Source organism: Dermochelys coriacea, chromosome 3, assembly GCF_009764565.3.
Source record: "Dermochelys coriacea isolate rDerCor1 chromosome 3, rDerCor1.pri.v4, whole genome shotgun sequence".
Classification (NCBI taxonomy): Eukaryota; Metazoa; Chordata; order Testudines; family Dermochelyidae; genus Dermochelys; species Dermochelys coriacea.
This window is the reverse complement of record NC_050070.1, coordinates 15,261,408-15,277,545: the sequence shown is the minus strand read 5'-3', so window position 1 is coordinate 15,277,545 and position 16,138 is coordinate 15,261,408. Positions and strand designations below refer to the sequence as shown.

Here is a 16,138-nt window from a genome sequence, read left to right as displayed (position 1 = left end):
AAGGTTGTTATAAAGAAGATCAATTGTTCTTCACGTCCACCCAGGATAGGTCAAGAAGTGATCGGCTTAATTTGCAAGAAGGGCGATTTAGGTTAGTATGCTGGGATGTGTACCCCACATGGTATAGAAAGGGTTAATTGGAGTCAGAGCACAATCAGTCCAATTGGAGGATGGGCTAGGCCCAATTACTGATTAATCTCAGCTGGGGTTTAACAAAGGGAAGAAGCCAGATGAGAGGGCAGTAAAAAGGAGATAATTCTGAATTCCCTCCCTGAGCAATAGAGAGGTCTGTAGGAAGACTCCTGCGAGGCCAGTGAAGGACTTCATGGCAAGAGGCGGAGAAGGAAGCAGAAGCTCAGGGGCAGAGCTAGTCTTGGTACCCTCTCCTGAGTAGAGAGCTGTGGCAAGAGGCTGGGAGAGACACAGAGAAGTTCCTGGGGTAGAGAACTCTGGTGATTAGTCTTAATAGAAGGGCAGGATCTAGACCTTCAGTCAGAGAGCCCCTGGAAAGGGTTCGACTGAGGAAGAGAACATAGCGGGAGGGAGCTGAAAATTGAAGCCTGAAGAGGGAAGAAGTGGTTTAAGTTTATATTTTTATTTTGAGACTTACTGGGGAACTGCATGGGGGAGCCATGCAAGCCCCCGACCTCTAAGAAGAGTGAGTATTTAGAGATCATGGAACCTGGGAAGAGTACAGAAACAGTGGGCCCAGAAGAGAGCTATGGAGAAGGCCTATAAGCAGGCCGAGATAGGAAGAAGCCCAGGAAGGCAGTAGAGTCCAAGGGAGTAGAACTTGCCTGCTTGCTACAGTGTTGCTGGGCTGGAACCAAGAGGAAAGAGGGGAACCCAGGGTCTACCCCCTGTCTATTTCAAAAGAGAACATTACAGTGACATAGATCCTTAAGGAAAAGGGAGGAGATGGAGAAAAGATGAGATAATGCAGGGCAAAGGTGAATGTGTGTCACATTTTGGGGTGCAATCCACACCAGTGAGGGGTTGTCACCACCTGCAGCTTTGGGTGCCTCCCAATGCTTTGCTGTTGTAGCTCCCAAAGGAGGTCACTCACAAACGCCAGACTTCATGCAGGTCACACACTGAATGGCTGTGTATAGCTGCAGCCCTAGTCCAACAGCTATAACTCCAGCAGCCATTCAGCAACATTCCAACCACACCCTGGCTTCCACCAGCCTGGATTACAACTTGAAGGGTGACCCCAAAACATTCCCAATCCTGAATTTTCCCCAAAATGTGTTCTGCATTGTCCAGCCTTCTCCTGGGCAGTTCAAATATTAGAGGTCCGTTGCCCCTCTAAAGGGTCAATATGCAACAGTTTGCTACTTCACCTGGAGTTACTCAAACAGCTCAGTTTAAACCCAATGCTGGATTAGTTTTTTGATTAAAAAATAAAACAAGTTTAACTACAAAGAGTTTAAATGAGTACAAGTATCTGGCATTAAACCAGAAATGGTTAGAAGAGAAATAAAGATAAGACTTTATAGTAGCTAATCTTACCTTGAACCAAACCTAGTTTTTTAAAAATCCTTACCACAGATGCCCAGCAACATGGCTGACCAAATTCTCAGGTCAGGTCCACCCGCAAAGTCAAAGGGCTGGTTTCTTTGTTGTCTTAGGTGAATGAAAAAGAGAGAGAGAAATCCTGGGGTGTTTTTACCCCTGAGATTTATAGTCCAGTGCCCCTTTGAAATGCATTTTCCTCTGGGTTACCATTGATAAAGTTCCTTCCCACTGTGTGGACGGAGACATGGAGTCTCTTGGTGAAAGAGGTTCCATGCTGTTCCTTGCTAAAATGCAGATTGAGCTGTTCCTGCCCCCTTTTGCTGTCAAAAAAAGGCCAATGGACACATGATGCCAATTAATCTGGCCAGAGGCATCAGCTTGTCCTTTATCTTTGAGAAACCAGTTTATCCACCTTGCAGTCTTTAGGACCTTGTTTACTACTTGTAAGTAAATTGAGCTAAGCAAACATTTCTTTGTTTAGGACAGATCTGTTTAACAACTTTTGCCTAGTCAGGGCTGTGTGGGTTTGAACACATGCTATCATCCTCAAATACAGGGAATGCATAACCTTACATATAGTTAAAAAAAAAAAACACGAGGAGTACTTGTGGCACCTTAGAGACTAACAAATATATTTGGGCAGAAGCTTTTGTGGGCTAAAACAAATTTCATCAGATGCATGCAGTGGAAAATACAGTAAGAAGATATATATACACAGAGAACATGAAAAAATGGGTGGTTGCCATACCAACTGTAACGAGACCAATTAATTAAGGTGGGCTATTATCAGCAGGAGAAAAAAAACTTTTTGTAGTAATAATCAGGATGGCCCATTTCAAACAGTTGACAAAGTGTGAATAATAGTGGGGATGGGGGAAAATTAGCATGGGGAAATAGTTTTTACTTTATGTAATGACCCATCCACTCCCAGTCTTTATTCAAGCCTAATTTAATGGTGTCCTGTTTGCAAATTAATTTCAATTCTGCAGTTTCTCATTGGAGTCTATTTTTGAAGTTTTTTGTTGGAAAATTGCAACTTTTAGGTCTCAAATTGAGTGATCAGATCAATCAGAGAGGTTGAAGTGTTCTTCAACTGGTTTTTGAATGTTATAATTCTTGATGTCTGATTTGTGTTCATTTATTCTTTTGTGTAGAGATTGTCTGGTTTGGCCAATCTACATGGCAGAGGGGCATTGTTGACACATGATGGCATGTATCACATTGGTAGATGTGCAGGTGAACGAGCCTCTGATAGTGTGGCTGATGTGATTAGGCCCTATGATGGTTTCCCCTGAATAGATATGTGGACACAGTTGTCAACGGGCTTTGTTGCAAGGATAGGTTCCTGGGTTAGTGTTTTGGTTATGTGGGGTGTGGTTGCTGGTGAGTATTTGCTTCAGATTGGGGGGCTGTCTGTAAGCGAGGACTGGCCTGTCCCCCAAGAGTGAGGGATCATCCTTCAGGATCGGTAGTAGATCCTTGATGTGCTGGAGAGGTTTAAATTGGGGGCTGAAGGTGACTGCTAGTGGCTTTCTGTTACTTTCTTCGTTAGGCCTGTCCTCAAGTAGGTGACTTCTGGGTACTCTTCTGGCTTTGTCAATCTGTTTCTTCACTTCAGCAGGTGGGTATTGTAGTTGTAAGAACACTTGATAGAGATCTTGTAGGTGTTTGTCTCTGTCTGAGGGATTGGAGCAAATGCGGTTGTATCTTAGAGTTTGGCTGTAGACAATGGATCATGTGATGTGTTCTGGATGAAAGCTAGAGGCATGTAGGTAGGAATAGCGGTCAGTAGTTTTCCGGTATAGGGTGGTGTTTATGTGACCATCGCTTATTAGCACCGTGGTGTCCAGGAAGTGGATCTCTTGTGTGGACTGGTCCAGGCAGAGGTTGGTGGTGGGATGGAAATTGTTGAAATCCTGGTGGAATTCCTCAAGGGCTTCTTTTCCATGGGTCCAGATGATGAAGATGTCATCAATGTAGTGCAAGTAGAGTAGGGGCATTAGGGGACAAGAGCTGAGGAAGCTTTGTTCTAAGTCAGCCATAAAAATGTTGGCATACTGTACGGCCATGCGGGTACCCATAGCAGTGCTGCTGACTTTAAGGTATACATTGTCCCCCAAATGTGAAATAATTGTGGGTGAGGACAAAGTCACAAAGTTCAGCCACTAGGTTTGCCGTGACATTATAGGGCATACTGTTTCTGACTGCTTGTAGTCCGTCTTTGTGTGGAATGTTGGTGTAGAGGGCGTCTACATCCATAGTGGCCAGGATGGTGTTTTCAGGAAGATCACCAATGGATTGTAGTTTCCTCAGGAAGTCAGTAGTGTGTCAAAGATAGCTGGGAGTGCTGGTAGCGTAGGGCCTGAGGAGAGAGTCTACCTAGCCAGACAGTCCTGCTGTCAGGGTGCCAATGCCTGAGATGATGGGGTGTCCAGGATTTCCAGATTTATGGATGTTGGGTAGCAGATAGACTACCCCTGGTCGGGGTTCTAGGGGTGTGTCTGTGCGGATTTGTTCCTGTGCTTTTTCAGGGAGTTTCTTGAGCAAATGGTGTAGTTTCTTTTGGTAACCCTCAGTGGGATCAGAGGGTAATGGCCTGTAGAAAGTGGTGTTGGAGAGTTGCCTAGCAGCCTCTTGTTCATATGTCAACCTAGTCATGATGACACCCATTTTTTCATGTTCTGTGTGTATGTGTATATATGTATGTATAATCTTCCTACTGTATTTTCCACTGCATGCATCCGATGAAGTGGGTTTTAGCCCACGAAAGCTTATGCCCAAATATATGTTAGCCTCTAAGGTGCCACAAGTACTCCTCATATTTTTTTTTTTCCCTGATACAGACTAACACGGCTGCTACTCTGAAACATTACATATAATGTTACTACAGTAGAACCTCAGTTACAAACACCTCGGGAATGGAGGTTGTTCATAACTCTGAAATGTTCACAACTCTGAACAAAACATTAAATTGTTCTTTCAAAAGTTTACAACTGAAAATTGACTTAATATAGCTTTGAAACTTTACTATGCAGAAGAAAAATGCTGATTTCCCTTTATTTTTTCATAATTTACATTTAATACTGTACTGTATTTGCTTTTGTGTGAGTGTCTTCTGCTGCCTGATTGCATACTTCCAGTTCCAAATGAGGTGTGTCGTTGACTGGTCAGTTTGTAACTCTGAGGTTCTATTTTACATACATTTCACCATGATATTATTGACCAGTGAGTTGTTAGTTTTCAAATGATACCTGAAAAGACATATTTTGTAGGAAGATTATTACTATAGTGTGTAGGGTATGCATTTGGTCACAATGTAATAATGGCTGTGCTTGCTGTGATATAACAGGTAATATTTACATATCATTTTTATCCACATATCTGAAAGCACTTTCCAATGTGTGTAACATTATCCTTATTTTGCAGGTGAACAAAAGGGTCCTGAAAGGCTGTCCCATGTCACAGTCAGTAGGTGGTAGAGGCAGGAAAATAACTCAAGCTAAAGTGAATCTTCATTTAATTTGACACTGGTGTTTTATAGTTTAATGATGTGTTATAATTTTTCTGTCTTCCCACATTATAAAAGTCCAACCTCAGATGAAATTCCAGTATCAACATAAATTAAAATAGACCACTTGTTAAACTATCAAACAAGCACCATTGTGCTTTCTCCCAGGCTGCTCACATGTGAGAGGAGCTCTTCATAACATCCACAAAGCCACCTCATTGTTCTCCTGACTCCTTTGCTATGGTGTCTGTAAAAAGAAACACAACAACTGAGTTGGTGTGTCTCAGCACATCAGCTGCCTACCACTACTGGTCAGCATTTCTTATTGTTTCCTCATACTCCCCATGTCTATGTGTTGTGTCTTGTCTTCTACTTAAATTGCAAGCTCTTGGGGGAAGGGACCACTGTTTTGTTCTGGGTTTGTACAGTGCCTAGCACAATGGGGTCCCGGTGGTCAACCTCCTCCTGGCCCTAGCTAAAATGGCCATCTACAAAACCAGAGTGAGGAGGTTGGCCGATGGAGTCTCCTGTGACTGTAGGGCCTATTTCCGATCCTCAGTCCGTTCACGTATCCGGGCAGAGTTCCTCTGGATGGCCTCCTCTGATTCCCTTGACGCCTTTGAGGAGCAGTGGGCGCTGTCCGGGGTTCTCTGCTCGGTGTCCCCGTCCGGTTCCCTTCTTTTGACCCTGTGACCGCACTCCTGTCCCTGTTATTTTATTAGTTGTCCCCTGGAATTTTTTGGGTATCTAGTCTTGTGGATCCCCCTTTTAGGCTGGGGGGGATCCTTTAGCAGTGGACGGGCTTCACCCGCCCACTTCCCGGATCCCAATAAGACAATGGGGTCCTGGTCCATACTGGGGCTCTGAGGCATTACCAGGTTACAAATAGTTAATAATAGCCCAAGTGTTACCCAGGGTTTTCAGAACCCACAGCACTGGTAACTTGTTTTACTCCAGGCACTGTCAGGAATAAATCAATGGGAACACAGCACTCCAGCTGATGATAGATTTAACACAAGTAAGCATGCTCTTATCTTAAAACTACAGTTTATTATATTTAAGGACACACAGACACAAGCAATAGGTTTAGAACATCCCAAAAAATTACCTAAAATATGGGACAGTATTGAGTAGTTACAGCAGTTCCGCGATTGACAATTGTTTCCCCACGGTGACTAAGGCATCAGGAAGAATGTCACTCAGGATGCCTTCAGAGGACTGCTCCAAAATACACTCTATTATCTAGTCCTTTTTATAACTAACTTTTACAAAACACACAGATCATAGTGACCCCTGCTAAGTCATCGCTTCACCTAATATCAGTAAACTACTTATCAACAAATATTCCTTACAGTCTAGTCATAATAAGCTTCTATGTCAAAGGCACCCAAACTCCAAGGTTCTTGTCCACTTATTCCCTGTCAATCTCAAATTGTTGATTCTGTCTCTCCCCTCCTCCCATTCTGATTAGCAGAATCTGCAAGCTTGCAGCTAGTTTTGACCTTGCCTTCAGAAGCTCCACTTTATTCAAATTAACCCTTAACTATGCCGTGTTCTATTTTATTAGTTCATGGTGGCTTAATGCACCTAATATGGTTGCAGTTGGCTTAATCACATTCTGAGGTACACGCAGCCCTTAAATCCAGGGTAACACATGGGACACAAAAAGAAAAGGAGTACTTGTGGCACCTTAGAGACTAACAAATTTATTAGAGCATAAGCTTTCGTGAGCTACAGCTCACTTCATCGGATGCATCGATCCGATGAAGTGAGCTGTAGCTCACGAAAGCTTATGCTCTAATAAATTTGTTAGTCTCTAAGGTGCCACAAGTACTCCTTTTCTTTTTGCGAATACAGACTAACACGGCTGCTACTCTGAAACATGGGACACAGAACATCTGATGGCCTTTACTAAGCACATATTGTCACTATGTAAAAACAGGAAGGAGTGAACTCTGTGTGCAGAATTCTCAGAGGAAAATCACTCTGGGGCCTTATCCTGTGAGATGCTGAGCACAATCTTGGAGAAGTCAGTGGGAGCTGAGGGGTTGCACAACACTTTGCAGGATCTGGCCCACTCAGTTACAGAACTACTATGGTTTCTCTTCATAGCAGTGTGACTTACTGGAGAAGGCACTGGACTGGGAATCAGGAGATTTGGATACTATTCCTGTCTCTGACACTGGCCTGCTAGGTGATGTTAGGCAAGTCATTTCACTGCTCTGTGCCTCAGTTTCCCCATTTGTAAAATGGGGATAATGATGCTGACCTCCTCGGTAAAATGCTTTGAGATCTACTGATAAGCATGCTATAAGAGCAAAGTATTATTACTTGAGACCTTGATTCAGCAAGGTACCTGTCCATGTGCCTAACATAAAGCATGTGAATTGTCCCATTGACTTGGCTTAAATGTGAACTGGGCCTGAGTCAGTAGAGAAAATTCTTGTGCAGATCCATGGAGGGGAAAACCCAACAGCCAAGACTGAGGCTGTCTGAAGTCCTCTACAGATTGACCAATAGAGAGCTCAGTGATTGTTAGGGCACCTGGGAAAGGATCTAACTGTTAGGACCTCTCACCAGGTTTTGATCTTGACATGCTAACTAATAAGCTGCGATCTCATGGTTACTCTGTTGTCCCATTCCCAGCTGTATTGTACTATGACATAGAAGGTTGTACCTATGTAGTAGTTTTCTAGGTCTCATTCCCCTCGCGCTACAGTGAGGTTCCTCCTGGCTCACAATAATGTGAGAGGAGAATAAAGGCAAATGTTGCCAAATGAGTAGGACTCTACCAAATTCACAGCCATGAAAAATGCATCACGGACCATGAAATCAGACTCCCCTATGAAATCTATCTATTGGAGGGGAGAGCGAGAGGGAGGGGCTCGGGGCTCCTACTGCACTGGGCTCAAGCTGCTAGTCCCAGCTGACCTGTGGAGGGATGAGACGACTTCTTCTCCTGCCCAGCTGCTCTCAGGGAGGGATCAGACCCCGCTTCGGGTACCTCCCCTGGCTGTAGGAAGCTCCACGGCTGCTGGCTGGGTGTCCAGCTCTGAAGGCAGTGCAGAAGTGAAAGTGGCAATCCCGCAACCCCCCTACAACAGCTTTGTGATTCCCCCCCCCCCCCCCATGATCCCCTTTTGGATCTGGACCCCCATGGTTACAACATCATGAAATTTTAGATGTAAACATCTGAAAACATTCAATGCTCATTTAAAAATTCTGATGGTGAAATTGACCAAAATGGACTGAATTTGGTAGGGCCCAACAAATGAGCATACAGACCCTATATTAAAACAAATTCTCATAGCAGAGGAATTGAGGTCCACAGTGCAGTAGTTTTAGAGTTTCACAGACAGGAGGGGAAGCTACAACAGCCATACCCTTTACCTGCTAAAGGAGCAGAGCAAGATCCTCAGCATTGTTTTCTGCTGGAGGTAAACTTGTATGCAGAGACAGGTGATGGACTCTAAAGTGTGCAAAAGGGAGCATGTGTTTTTTCTGCTAGTATGAGGTGGTCATGCCAGATAAACGACTATTTTCTCCTTTGCCGTTTTTAGGTGGCTTGCTATAATGGAGGTTCACATGCTAGTCATTTTGTTCCTTTACAAATATGAATTTATTCTTTTGGACCCAGTACCAAAGGAGGTAAAATACTTGTATGTTTAATCCAAATCTTTTAACCCTGTTTCTTTACTCTCAATTGAAATGGTGCTTATAAAATATGTAAGGGGCAAATTCTGCCCTCACTCTAGATGTGTAAATCCAGCCAATGGAGCTCCTCTGGATTTACAGCAGTGCAGCTGAGAGCACATTTTGGCCCATAGATGGCTAAACCTCATCCTAGCTTCTTATTTAATGACTTTGTGCTGTTCACCTCTCTACTGGTACTTAGCACAAGGTAGAGGATATAGAAATGACTTCTGACTGTCGTCTCATACATAATTTTATCCATGTCTGATGGGCTGGACCCTTGCCACATTACGTGTTCAAAGGTTATTCCCAGGTAGGGGACTGGAAACTCCAAGGGCCTGTTTCTCCATTGCCTTTGCACTCATGTGGCAGAGGGATAAGGACCAGGTGCAAGTCGATGCCACTAGAGTTCATGCTTCATACTCTTAGAGCCAATACTGACCTAAAATGAAACATGGGAGACAAAATCTGGTCCTGCTGAAGACAATGACAACTCCGATTGGCTTCAGTGGGAGTAAGAGTTGGCCTTAATATTGGTTCTCAAGTCCGTGTAACAAAGCAAATATCTAAGAAACAATGCCTATAACGTTAATGTCAAAGCAAACAGAGACAAGGGCTGTATTCACTAAACTAACCCAGATGCATATTTACCATGTCTTTCTACTGCTTTTCTATCTTTTTGCAGAGCCTTCTCCATTTAGTGGGGACACAGCAGCCCATGGGAGCATGCCGGGTTCAGTATAAACTCCGGCAATGAAAGCTGACTTGACTAACTCTGGTTCCTTTGCCAGCCGCTGTCTGTGAGGGACCATTACTCTGTTTCACTTTAGCATGTCCTATGTGCCCCAATGTAGTCAGTGTCATAAGCAGTTTTTTAAATAGTTTCAAATGCTGTATGTACTTTGTGTAGTTTTTGTATCATGCCCATCACTGTGATATTTAAGCACCTGGGCCTGATTGCTTAGGACACAGTATTTAAAATGCAGCTTTCCTTTATGCATATGCAATTTGTGGGTGTAATCATTGGCAGTGTGTAAAAAGAAAAGGAGTACTTGTGGCACCTTAGAGACTAACAAATGTATTTGAGCATAAGCTTTCATGAGCTACAGCTCACTTCATCGCTTTCTAACTCACTGACTGCACCCACAAGTCAGGCGTTTAGGGGCCAGATTCATTATGCTCACTGTTACTTTGGGGCACAGAGTGGGAGGCTGTGCTGCGAGCTCTTTGAAAATCAGGACTTCTTGGCCCAATTCACAGCTGTGCTGCATGTTCACTTGGACCAGTGCAAAGTGGCTGGTAAGTGTTAGCAGGTCAGAACAGTAATGCCTGCACTGGTATAAATGAATGCACAAAGTTCAGGACAATAGTGATTGGGCCCTCTGGATCAGATCCTCAGCTGGTGTAAATCAGCATAACTCCTCTGTCTTTGCTGGAACAATTTACACCAGAGGAGGATCTGACCTGTGTCTAAACTATGGCTAAATGATTGTAAATGAAATATATGAAAAGTGAAAGTGATCCTGTACCCTGGGTGCAGCCAAAACTCCCACTGACTTTTGTTGAGCTTTGGTTGCTCCAGGGATTCAGAATTGCCCCCTACCTTATAGTATAATGAAAGCCTTGCCATAGTGTTTGTTTTCCATTTTATACTTTGCAAGAATTTGCAAGAAAACTTTGTCTAAAGTCTAGAAGACTTTTGCTTTCTTTTAATGATTTACAGCATGTGAAATGCCAACCTTTTTTGGCAGTTGCACAAATCTGAAAATATCTAACCCTAAAAAGAAAATCTGGAAAAAAAACGCTGTTAGAGGAAGCGGTTCAACAAATTAAAGTCTTTTAGAATATACAAAATTTTAACTGCTGTCAGATTTGATACATTAAAATAACCTTGTTTGTATATCTTTAGTTTTAAGTAAAGACTACTGATCACTTTTACAAATATTTGCCTCCAAAAAGGACATTTTAAAATGGTAAGAACTACAGAATTAAGTTCCATAGGAAAAAAAAATATAACTATAGTATGATGCACTAAATTGGTGACCAGACCCTATCTCGCTTGGTTTATGGATCTGACAGTATTGCAAGCTAGCCACCTGGTTGGCTAGTGATTTTGGTAATGGTATATTAAAGCAGTCTCTAGTTGTGCTCATTATAGTTACAGCTGCAAGACAGTTTCCATTCTCACCTCCTGTTTTTTGTTGCTTAAGTGGTTCTGAACACTCACCTTTAGAGCTGATATTTTCATGTGTGGTCACTGCATAAAAGTAAGTGTCTATATATTTTTAATTTTTGAAAGTTTGAGCAAAATCTGTTCTGGTATTTTGCAGTCGTGAGCATGGAAAAACTTCTTTCCCATTCCTTTAAAATAAACACTCTCATGTTTTTTCTTTCCCCAAAGGGGCAACATCACACGTGACACATCAGTAATCCCCAATGAGCAGTAATGACTCTGTGCTATAAACATTTTTTTTCCAGCAGCGTTGTGTTACCAGATTTGCCTGTTACTTTGGGGTACACTCATTTATTAGGGTTACTTTTCTGGGGGGGAGGGGATTTCTGTAATTCTGTCAATGTACAGTTTGTGTCACTTGTGTTTTCATATGGAGCTCTACTTCTCCCTTCTGCAAGTTTCCTCCCAGTGGAGCTATCCTGCAGGACCTAGGTTCCCCAGGGCTGGGTTTCTCCAGCCCCAGAATCAGATGAACAAACTTACACAGATTAACGGAGCATGTATGAGTGGACCGGGTCAGTCAGCACTCCCAAATTGACCCGATATGCCCCTGGACCCAGCAGGCTGGGTCAAGCAGCACTTTCAAGCTGCCACCCTCCTATGCCACAGGTTCAGCACGTCCCTATTCTCACTTTGACTTTACAATTGTTCTGATAGAACCCACTTGATGAGCAAACCCCACAGGATTTTTGGCCGCTACAGGGATCTTTAGCTTAGGTAAGAGGAGCGTTGCTGCAGAGCAAATAGGGAAGCCAAAACCACAAAACAGAGAGGGAGGGAAGCAACCAGCTTAACCATAAAAGTTATTTATTGCCAGGTAATAACCATACACGGAGAGCCAAGCAAACAAAACAGTTACAGTATTAAATCTAGCTTAAATTTGATTACAAAAGTCAGGTTTAGAAAACTATATCTAGAGTAGAAGGGAAAAAAAAAGCAGGAGAGAGAGAGAGTTGGGTTCTCACCTCTCCTTGAAGCTTGAACCAATCAGGATTCCCAGGTGATGGTAATAGCTGAGACCCCAGCATGATCAGTCAGGAGAAGATGAGGTCCCAATGGAACTGATGCAGATTTTGGATCCAGGCATCAGAACACGTACTTGAGCGTGGGTAGGGGTTTTTGTAGGGAAACAACAATGGTTCAAGGGAGAACACAAGATTTGTTTATGGGTAAATTGATGGCTCAAGGGAGTATACCAAAGTTGTTTTGTTCTAGCTAGACAATAGGAACTGATCATTACTGGCTATGGGTGGTGTTCCTTCAAGAGAGCTCTCAATGCAATTAGTCAGTTTCAGTATTTTGGATACCAGTAAAGGATTTATTACTAGAATTGGTCTGATAACTACTGAGCTGGGTGTGTGCAGGCATGGGTTCATTAACATCTGGAGCAGAGATTCCCCATCATGCAGTGCTTCCCTGTTTTTCTGGTCCAAGAGTTCAGTGTGGTTCTTGCCTTGCCTGTTTTCCATTCTGTATGCTAATGGAGATGCCTCCTTGTCCCATCTTCCATGCAAATGAGGTTAAGGGAGTTGCTTTAATCCTGTCACCTTTGTCCGGAGGGGCTTAGGTGTGTCTCCCACTGCCTTTTCATTGCTTTTTGTAAGTCATTTTTCTGATAGGTTTTGAGTCAAGCGGAGGCTGGGGGGGGCAGGTGTTCTTTCATGAGTCATACAGGCTGGATACTGCACCCTGGTTCCTCAAGAACACAGAGCTGACAGGTAACATATGAACATTTGAAAATATAGTGCACGTAAGTTCCGATCTGCCTCGAGCTGGGATACCTTCGGGTGTCAACTTCAAACCTGCATAACACACTCCAGGATTGGTTTGTTTTTTTTTTAAACTTCACTTGATGTCTAAGCCTCTGAGATCTACAAATGCTTTTCTTCAAACCCTCTAAAAACAACCTCTGCGCTAAGATCAGATATGAGAGGTTTTGTCCTATGAAAGTTTCTATTTGTTCTAGAAAGTTTGAGTGATTGCAAATAGGGGTTAAGTGTAAAAGTACTAGCTCAGCCTTAATTGTACTATCAGTATTATAACTAACCTGAAAGTTGCTAAATATTCTGATTTATAAAGCAGTGTGCAATAGCAGTATCACATTAGTGGGATCTTGTTAGGCACACTGTGCTAATTTAATCCGTCTTGGTTGTATAATTTAAGCCCTGAAGTTGCCAAGGGAACTGTGGGCACATTCCTACATCTGTATGGAGTCCAACTGTCTGCAATGGGGCGTAGGGTTAGATTGTAAGCCTTCTGGGCAGAGACCATATCTGTGTTCGGTACAAGACGAGACACACTGTTTGCACTTAACAAGCAATATAAATGGTTTTGAACTCTTTCCCTTCTCGTCATTCTAACAATAAATGTCCTCTCCCTGTTGATTTTTGGCCTTCCTTTTGCTTAATATTTTCTGTTGCCGTTTTTCTCAACGGCGCAGGCACCAAAGCTGTAGCACTTTTTACTTTATTGCCTGTACCAGTCATGTGGCACTTGAGAAGGACTGTACAGAGAGCTGGGACACAAGTTGCATCTAAGCACTTGTGCTCATTGTTTCTTTTTTAATTTGAAAGTAACTTGCTAGGTCCTGATCTCAGAAGGTGTTGAGCACCTACAACTTTCAGTGACTTCAACAGCAGTTGCAAGTTCTCATCATCCCTTGGAATCAGGCCCTTCCTGAGGATACAGAGCCTTTATGGGTCCTTGAAAAGACTCTTATTGACTTCAGTGGGCTTTGAGTCTGGCTCTTAGTTTATTGCTGTAGCAGTAAATACTGTGTGGCATTTCAGGTAGCCTGAATGCAAATTCTACTCTGCTACTGTGACTAATGGAGCAGTGCATCTGTAATGGACAACAGAAGTTGGGACTGTATTTTGTTTAACACCACCAGGCTGGTGTGCTTGCAAACTTTTAAAATTCAGTGATAAGTAAGAATAAAGTCATCTCTATTGCATGTATGTACAAGAGAACTATTAAGAAATACCCTGTGGGCCAAGCCCCACCAGATGCCTTAGGAACTCTAGGTTCTGATCCCTTCTATCATGACACAAGCTGGACCTGTCTCCTTACAAAGTGACCAAAGCACTCAGTCTGGCTTAGCAAGGATTCTAGGAGGTTGGTGTTCATTTGTTTAGATGTAAGTAGCCTCCCTTTCTGACAGTGGGAAACCAGTGGTACAGGTTGTCTTCGTGGCAAGAAATAAAATACAGGAAACCAAACCTGATTTGTCATAGGGTGACTGGACCCTGCTGTCTCTGATTTTAGATGGGTGATGGGAGACCCATTGTGAATGAGACAATACTCAATTTACTAAATAGTACAGATGACCATTTCCTAATTCAAAAAACATTACAGCCAACACTGGGGAATTCCATAGTAGACCTTATCTTGACAGATGAAGAGGAACTGATCACAGAACTAAAAATTAATGGTAATATAGTGTGATGGTTCTTGGAGTATGCAGGACTGAGAGTCACTTTGTTACCTCCCCCTCACCTCCAGTGAGAGGGGAGACTTGCTTGTCCCTAAGTTGGGGATCAGCTCCCTGCCACCAGCAGCCTATTAGCCACCCAAGCACTCTACTCGGAGGTATGCTAGCTCTTCCTTTACTTTGCACGTTAACAATTGGTGCATCCCAGTCCCAGGGTCTCTTTGGAGCATTCCCCTGTAGTGTCCAACCCTGTACATGCACAGAAATACCAGGTCTGCTGTCCCCAAGGGACCAGCATACACAACAGCTTGTATGATTTAACTCAGAATCAGCACCTTGCTTAATAGCACAGCACTTATATGTGTTACAGTGAAAACAAGGATAAGTTTATTATCAAAGATGCAAGATTCAAGTAATAGTGAGAGAAGAGAATGGAAACAAAAGATTGCAACATGATATCCCATTGTCATGAATGTAAATGCACTTCCTGTTTACTTCCTCGTTGTCGTCTTTGTTCTCCAAATATAGTCCAGGAGTACTTGTGGCACCTTAGAGACTAACAAATTTATTAGAGCATAAGCTTTCGTGAGCTACAGCTCACTTCATCGAAAATGCATCCGATGAAGTGAGCTGTAGCTCACGAAAGCTTATGCTCTAATAAATTTGTTAGTCTCTAAGGTGCCACAAGTACTCCTTTTCTTTTTGCGAATACAGACTAACACGGCTGCTACTCTGAAACCTGTCAAATATAGTCCAGCAAACCTCTGAAGTGTAGCTCAAGAAAAAGTTCATTTTCCCCTAAGTGTTTCTCTATCTCTTAGTTCTTTTCTGAAATTCTTAGTCTTTCATCTGCATTCAGCTTAGATGGGTGATGGGAGACCCAATGTGAATGAGATAATACTCAATTTACATTTCAATAGCGAGACAGATGAATAATTATCCCTTGTCTGACAGAAAAACCTGCTTGTCAACTCTGCCTTGATACAGACTTTAAAACATATTTTCTGTATGTGTGTGTGTCCTCATATTGTATCTGTACATACATTTCACACTGGTATTAATGATCAATGTCATCCTGCATTTCATTAAAGACCTCACATTACAGTTTTTGGTGAACCAGACTGTACATACCAGAATTAGCACATTCCTATAACCTCCTTGCCAGTTGGCAGGAAGGGGTTCTTGGGTCATGGGACTTAACTATGCACTTCAGTTTAAGTATGTGCTTAAGTACTTTGAATCAGAGCCAATTGCCTTAGACAGCTAATGGGTTGATTACATTTATAATGTGCCAACAGAATAAAGTCCAGAACAATAATACACTTGGTGCCTTCATAACGCTGAAAACAATTATGAGTCAAATCTGTTGAGAGGATGAATTTAATCAGAAATATGTGAATGAGACATTGGAATTGTTTAAGCACACTTTACTAGATGACTAAAAAGCCATCTACGAAAAAGGTTGTATTGGTTTAAAAAAATGACTTGGTTTAGAAGGGAAATGAACAAATGGAAGGAAAGGCAAGTTGATAGTAATGACTATAACTCAGAAGCTAGAAATTGTAGAAAATTGATAAAAGAAGCAAAGGAACACAAGGCAAAATCTTTGGCCCAGAGAGTTAAGGACAATAAGAAGGAGTTGTTAAAGTATATTGGAACGAAAAGAATTGTAACAATGCTATTGGTCCATTACTAGATGGAAACAGTAGAATTATCAATAATAAAGCAGAAAAGGCAGAAGTGTTCCATAAATATT

At 42.5% G+C, this 16,138-nt stretch overlaps 1 protein-coding gene across 2 annotated transcripts in view; it reads left to right on the top strand.

Moving 5' to 3' along the window:
• The window catches only part of LOC119852483 (24-hydroxycholesterol 7-alpha-hydroxylase), a 56,377-nt gene extending 41,474 nt beyond the window's left edge, over window positions 1-14,903 (top strand). For both annotated transcript variants that reach the window (XM_043510143.1, XM_038393663.2), the window contains exons 11-12: window positions 8,587-8,674; window positions 9,405-14,903. In XM_043510143.1, the coding sequence (XP_043366078.1) occupies window positions 8,587-8,674; window positions 9,405-9,476 (160 nt within the window). In that variant the 3' untranslated portion in view covers window positions 9,477-14,903. The remainder of the gene's footprint in view (window positions 1-8,586; window positions 8,675-9,404) is intronic.
• Window positions 14,904-16,138: the final 1,235 nt, after the last annotated feature.